This window comes from Ursus maritimus, unplaced genomic scaffold (assembly GCF_017311325.1).
Source record: "Ursus maritimus isolate PB19 unplaced genomic scaffold, ASM1731132v1 scaffold_24, whole genome shotgun sequence".
Classification (NCBI taxonomy): Eukaryota; Metazoa; Chordata; class Mammalia; order Carnivora; family Ursidae; genus Ursus; species Ursus maritimus.
Window position 1 is genome coordinate 35,330,172 of NW_024424897.1, and position 6,237 is coordinate 35,336,408.

At 60.8% G+C, this 6,237-nt stretch overlaps 1 protein-coding gene across 1 annotated transcript; it reads left to right on the forward strand.

Moving 5' to 3' along the window:
- Nucleotides 1-6: 6 nt before the first annotated feature.
- LHX1 (LIM homeobox 1) lies at nucleotides 7-6,231 on the forward strand. Its single transcript, XM_040640949.1, has 5 exons — nucleotides 7-732; nucleotides 2,641-2,867; nucleotides 2,964-3,241; nucleotides 4,618-4,783; nucleotides 5,127-6,231. The coding sequence occupies exons 1-5, from the start codon at nucleotides 563-565 to the stop codon at nucleotides 5,504-5,506; spliced, it is 1,221 nt and encodes a 406-aa protein (XP_040496883.1). The 5' UTR covers nucleotides 7-562; the 3' UTR covers nucleotides 5,507-6,231.
- Nucleotides 6,232-6,237: the final 6 nt, after the last annotated feature.

Here is a 6,237-nt window from a genome sequence, read left to right on the forward strand (position 1 = left end):
AAAAAAAAAAAAAAAAAAAAAAGAGGAGGGGAAATCCCGGTCGGTGGCAGGCAGCCCGGCACACACACACCCGCCCTCATACCCCGACAAAAGCAGATGCACTTTGACTTCTGACAGCTCTACCTCAAGCCCAGGAGAACTCCACGGCGCTTTCCCTGCAACCCGAGCTCGCTGCGTCCTCCTCTTCCTTCTCCGACTCCGTTTTATTTATTTCTGTTCCCGTCGCCGTTCTCGGTGACCTTCAGTCCTCCGCGGGCTCTGGGCAGAAGAGTCGCTTTCTCGCCCGCCACAGACTCTTCCTTGCCCCAGGAGCTGCAGCGGTGCTGCTGTGCCCCAGGGCCCTGGGACTCCCAGGCTGCACACTCCACCGAGGTGCCCTCCGCTCCCCATCGGCCTCCTTTTCACCCCCTTTAGAGTTCCTGGTGCGGGTTTTGGCTTGCACCCCCAGTGTGTCTCCTCTTTTTGGAGGGGCTGGGGAGCTCTTGCTGACGTCTTCAGGAGTCATCCCCTAGGCTCTACCTGCTCTTCTCTCTCCCGGCCTCACCCGACCAAACCAAAGACCATGGTGCACTGTGCCGGCTGCAAAAGGCCCATCCTGGACCGCTTCCTCTTGAACGTGCTGGACAGGGCCTGGCATGTCAAGTGCGTCCAGTGCTGTGAATGTAAATGCAACCTGACCGAGAAGTGCTTCTCCCGGGAAGGCAAGCTCTACTGCAAGAACGACTTTTTCCGGTGAGTACTTCCCTGGCGCGCCTCTGCTGCTCCCTCCCTGCGGGCCCTTCCCGGCCAGCTTCGGATCAGAGGTCAGCGTGGCCGAAGCAACCGCGTTAGGAGCAGCCTTGGAGAGGGCAGCCAAGTCCCACGGGCACCCGCCTCTTTGCCAGCTGGCGCGCTGGGCGCCCGGGACGCGGCCCTGCTGGCGTCCTGGAAATTGTGGGTCCCCGCTTGGCTGCACGTGCCTGGGAAGAAAGGGTGTGAGTGGGCTTGAGCCCAGGAGCCCCTCCAAGCTTAGAAGGAGGCAGCACAGCCTGGGGGTTGTAACCCCAGCTGCTGTCTTTCCCCCTCACACAGAGCTCTCCAGCAACTGCATTCTCCGAGCAGCCCAGGTTGCTCGCCCTCCTGGCTAAGCTTAGAAGCCCGGGCTAGATCCATGCCTCTGCTTTTCGTCTCCAAAAGATCTTGGCGGGAACCGCCGAGGCTTTTGCGTTGGAGTGTGTGAGTCCCTTGCCTTGGCGGCGAAAGGGAAAAACTCTGCCCTAATGCCTACGGTGCACATTCCAGGGTGTTCTTGAAACCCCGACTGGCCTCCAAGCGCTGGCCTGGGCAAACTGCACCGCGCCTGTGAAATGCCCGAAGGCTCCAGCCTCCGGGAAGACTTTTCCCCTCCGCCTCCCGGCTGCCTGGGTTGGTGGGAGGGTCGGCCTCCACCCAATGCGAACCTCGGCTTTGTGGCGGAGGCTCAGCTTGGAGATCTCCTAAGCACTGCCCGCCATCCCCTTGTCCCACCTTCTTGCCGAAACCGGGAAAAACCCAGGCCTGGCTCGCCTGAGCCGGGACTTCTCCAGACGCCCCTCCTTCGTTTAGCATTTTAATTTATTCTCTTAAACGTACTATCTTACCACGAAACCCACACAAACACAAAAGTCAACCGAGAAGAACAGGAGCAAATGCGAATTTTAATTCCTCTGTACTGGTTTGAAACCTCCCAGTTTACTCGGTTGACTTGGTCTCTGCTCTCCTCTGAGTTTTTGGTGACAGATCAAACTGGGAGGGGTGGGGGTGCAAAACCATCTGGGTCACTTTGCTCAGAGGCTCAGAACGCTCTGTCCCCAACGCTGCCCCCGGAAGCGTGTCTCTGATTGCGGGGAACCACGGAGAAAAGCGCTGTGCAGGCTGGTATCGCCGGGAGCAAGCGCAGGCTGAGCCTCCGAACCTCGGCCGCGCCTGGTGTCCCCGATACTGGCTGGAGCCGAACCGGAGAACGGCGAACGGTGCCAGTTGCCAGTGGGCCCCGGAGGCCTGGCTCCCGCAAAGCGCAGCCCGGGACGTAGAGCCCTGCGGTGGCTCTAGCTTGCGCCAGCCGGCTGGGCTTTGGGATTGAACGTGGCGGCGGCCGAGCTGCAGCCGTCTGCGCGCTCCGCGGCTGTTTCTTTACCTGCGGCGGGACTGGACCTTGCCAACCCTCAGCCTACGCGCGGGTCCTTCTGCGGTGAGAGGCGATGCTAGGAGAGAAAAGCGGCGCTCGGGACGCGTTTACATGGAACTCTAATTCGAATTTGACTGTTCTCTGCATCTAATAGGGAAATAAGTGCCTCCCTCCCCCTTCCAATCGCCGCCTTGACGCCTTCTTCCGCAGGCGCTCTTTTCTTCTGGGACAACACTGGGCATGAGGCTGGGGCGGGGGGGGGGCAGCTCGAGATCCCTCGCTCTCATTCTAACCATGCGTATCTCCTCACTGACTTTTCACTGGTGCCCCGCGCCCTCTCCTGCCTTCTTGCCTGCTCGATCGGCATTGTGCCTCTTTTTGGCTGTCTCTCTTCTTTTCCTTCTTCCTCTTCTTCCTCCTCTTTCTCTATCTTCTTTTTCCTGGCCTCTGTTCTCCCCCCGCCCCTCGCCAACCCATCCTCTCCCATCCCGCAGGTGTTTCGGTACCAAATGCGCAGGCTGCGCACAGGGCATCTCCCCTAGCGACCTGGTGCGGAGAGCGCGGAGCAAAGTGTTTCATCTAAACTGCTTCACCTGCATGATGTGTAACAAGCAGCTCTCCACTGGCGAGGAGCTCTATATCATCGACGAGAACAAATTCGTCTGCAAAGAGGATTACCTAAGCAACAGCAGTGTCGCCAAAGAGAACAGCCTCCACTCGGGTGAGGCCCCAATTCCCAGGTCGCTAGGGGCGGGCGGGTCCTGGGGGAAGAAGGCCCACTGAGGCCGCTGCTCACCTGTCCCTTCCCTCTCCGCAGCCACCACAGGCAGTGACCCCAGTTTGTCTCCGGACTCCCAAGACCCATCACAGGATGATGCCAAGGACTCGGAGAGCGCCAACGTATCGGACAAGGAAGGGGGCAGCAACGAGAATGACGACCAGAACCTGGGCGCCAAGCGGCGGGGGCCGCGCACCACCATCAAGGCGAAGCAACTGGAAACTCTGAAGGCAGCCTTCGCTGCTACTCCCAAGCCCACGCGCCATATCCGGGAGCAGCTGGCTCAGGAGACTGGCCTCAACATGCGTGTCATCCAGGTCAGGGCCTGGGTGTGCCGCTCAGTTTGCCCCCTTCCCATTCAGACCCACATGGCTCCTCTAGGCAGGCACCCAGGCCAAGCTGGGGCAACCCAGCCTCAAAGAGGGGAGTGCGTCCTGGGAGGCTGGAGGGGGGAGGACTAGAGAGGCCCAGACACACCCCTACCCTGTCGACCTGTGCTGTGCTGCCCCATTGCGTAGGGCATCTGGAAATCCCTAGGCTCCCTCCATTTCCCAATTCGAAGCTGGTGATGGTAGTGGCAGAGGGGGAGGGCTGGGGAGCTCAGCATGAGGCTGGAAGAGGGGACATTGTTGGACACTGCTAGAGAGTTAGGACCCTTTCTTCTGCACCACCCACCTAGTTTGGAAGGAGCCCACAGGTCTCTGAACATGCCAGAATTAATCAGCTCCACTGGCTTCTCCGCAACACAGATCACCCTCTGCGTCCCCCACCTACTTCGTGGGTCTCTTGCCTCAGTTAGACAAGCCCCAGAGCAGAGATGTCTTCTCCAGAGAGAGATGGGGTGTCCTGGTTTGAAGGGGGGAGTCCTGGGCTGGAGTCAGCTCAGCCTCTGGCGGTCTAGAGTGGGATAGGGACAGGAGATGGACATCTGGGCATCTGTGCCAGTGTGTTGTGAGGACTTGGGGCTGCATGTGATTTGGGCCTGAATCTCCCGCCCAAGGTTAGGTGTCTGGTTCACCTGCGGAGGCTCTGTGAGGATGTGGTGGACGTGCCTGGGAAGCTGAGTGTGCCTGGGCACCGAGGCAGGCTGCCCTCCACCGGAGGCCTTGCGGCCCCTGGGAGGCTGTGCCAACGTGTGCATAGTGAATGGAAGGTTGCACGTCTGTGTCCTTGTCAGTGAGAGGCTGTGGATAAGTATATTTGGCACTGGGAGATTTGCGTGGATGTGAAAAGGAGATTGTGGGTTTGGGTGTCACTATCATTGGTAGACTGAGTGTCAACAGGAGGCTGTTTAGTTCTCTGTCACGATCATGCGGGGGAGGGGGCTGCCAGGAACCGTGAACGGGAAGCTGCGTGTGTCTGACACTATTTGGGGAGGCTGAGTGTCAATGTGGGTACAGCCCCCAGAAGCTGTGACAGTGTGACTGTTGGAAACAACTCCAACTGCCTCACGTCGGGCAGGGAGGCTTGCCCAGGTTCCCGGTCGGGAATCCCGTACATCATTGGCTCCCGGGCCGCCCCTGGCGGCCCTGCTCAGAGACATAACCCCCACACACCACCCAACACCACACACTCGGAACGCTAAGTCGAGCTAGCGGTTGGAGGGGTTAGGGGCCGATCGGCCGCTCACCTGAAGTGGGGGTGGGGGTGGGGAGGATCTCCGGGGCCTCACTTCGCCGCGTGTGCGCTCCAGGTCTGGTTCCAGAACAGACGCTCCAAGGAACGGAGGATGAAGCAGTTGAGCGCGCTGGGCGCCAGGCGCCACGCCTTCTTCCGCAGTCCGCGCCGGATGCGGCCGCTCGTGGACCGCCTGGAGCCGGGCGAGCTCATCCCCAACGGGCCCTTCTCCTTCTACGGAGGTGAGTGTGCCGCCGAGTGGCAGGGCGCGGCCACCCGGAGTTGGCTTCGTTGGAAGCGGGCGGCGGTGCGGGAGGCGCTTCTGGTTTTCTTGAGAGAAGTGGCGAGCGGGGGAGAGATGGAGAAGGCTGGGGAGTAAATCAGGGGTCGGTAGTCGAGACCGAGGGCCGAATTCCCGGCCGTGAACGAGGCGGGTGGGCTGGTAGGGAGCAGCTCCAGTGTTTGCACCAGGCCTCCTCCCGGCTGCCAGCCCCGCAGGGGGAGCCCCCCCGCCGCGAGTTCGGCGAGTCGCCTCTCTCGTCCTTCCTGCTCCGCCCTGACCTCCTCCGCCCCGCTGCTCCGCAGATTACCAGGGCGAGTACTACGGGCCCGGGGGCAACTACGACTTCTTCCCGCAAGGCCCCCCGTCCTCGCAGGCGCAGACGCCAGTGGACCTGCCCTTCGTGCCGTCGTCCGGGCCCTCCGGGACGCCCCTGGGCGGCCTGGAGCACCCGCTGCCCGGCCACCACCCGTCGAGCGAGGCGCAGCGGTTCACCGACATCCTGGCGCATCCCCCCGGGGACTCGCCCAGCCCTGAGCCCAGCCTGCCTGGCCCTCTACACTCAATGTCGGCGGAGGTCTTCGGGCCCAGCCCGCCCTTCTCATCGCTGTCGGTCAACGGCGGGGCGAGCTATGGGAACCACCTGTCTCACCCCCCCGAAATGAACGAGGCGGCCGTGTGGTAGCGGGATGTCGCACGGTCCGCGGAGTTGGTGGTTGTACAGAAATGAACCTTTATTTAAGAAAAATAGAAAAAAGAAGAAAAAAAAACATAAAAAAGCAACTCACCCCCCCCTCCACACTTCCTTCAGCCTCGGGGACCATTTTCCGTCTGAGGAGTCCGGATGGGAAAGGGGGACAAGAAACAGGATCCAAATCCGCCTGGAGGTAGAACCGGGATCCGTGCGCCGTCTGGCAAGGTGCAGAACTGGGGCTCCCGAAGGGAAATGCAGACCTCTCCCCGTCTTCCACCTGGACCCGGTGGCGGGGACAGACTCCCCGAGCGCGCGCGCCTGGCCCGAGGGCGGCACAGGAACACCCACGGCGGCCACGGGGGCGCACAGCCAGTGGTGACGCCAGGAGCCGCGGCGACGGAGGCCGAGAGGCGCAGCCGGGTGAGGGAGGTGGAGCAGCCCGGGCCACTCCGGGCCGGCCAAGAGGGTTCTGGCTCCGGGAAGTCTCTCACTAGTGTTGTCTCAGTGTTCAGGAGCCGCGACAACAAACTCTTATAGCTTCAGAAACGCCGACCCGCTGTGCATCAGGTGGGACTATATATATATATTTTTTGTCTATCTGGGTTTTTGGTTTTTGTTTTTGCCAAAATTGCAAAATTCTAAATGTAAAGCCCTCAGTATCAACTCTTCTACCTTCACAAAGCTCTACACACACACACACACACACACACACACACACACAC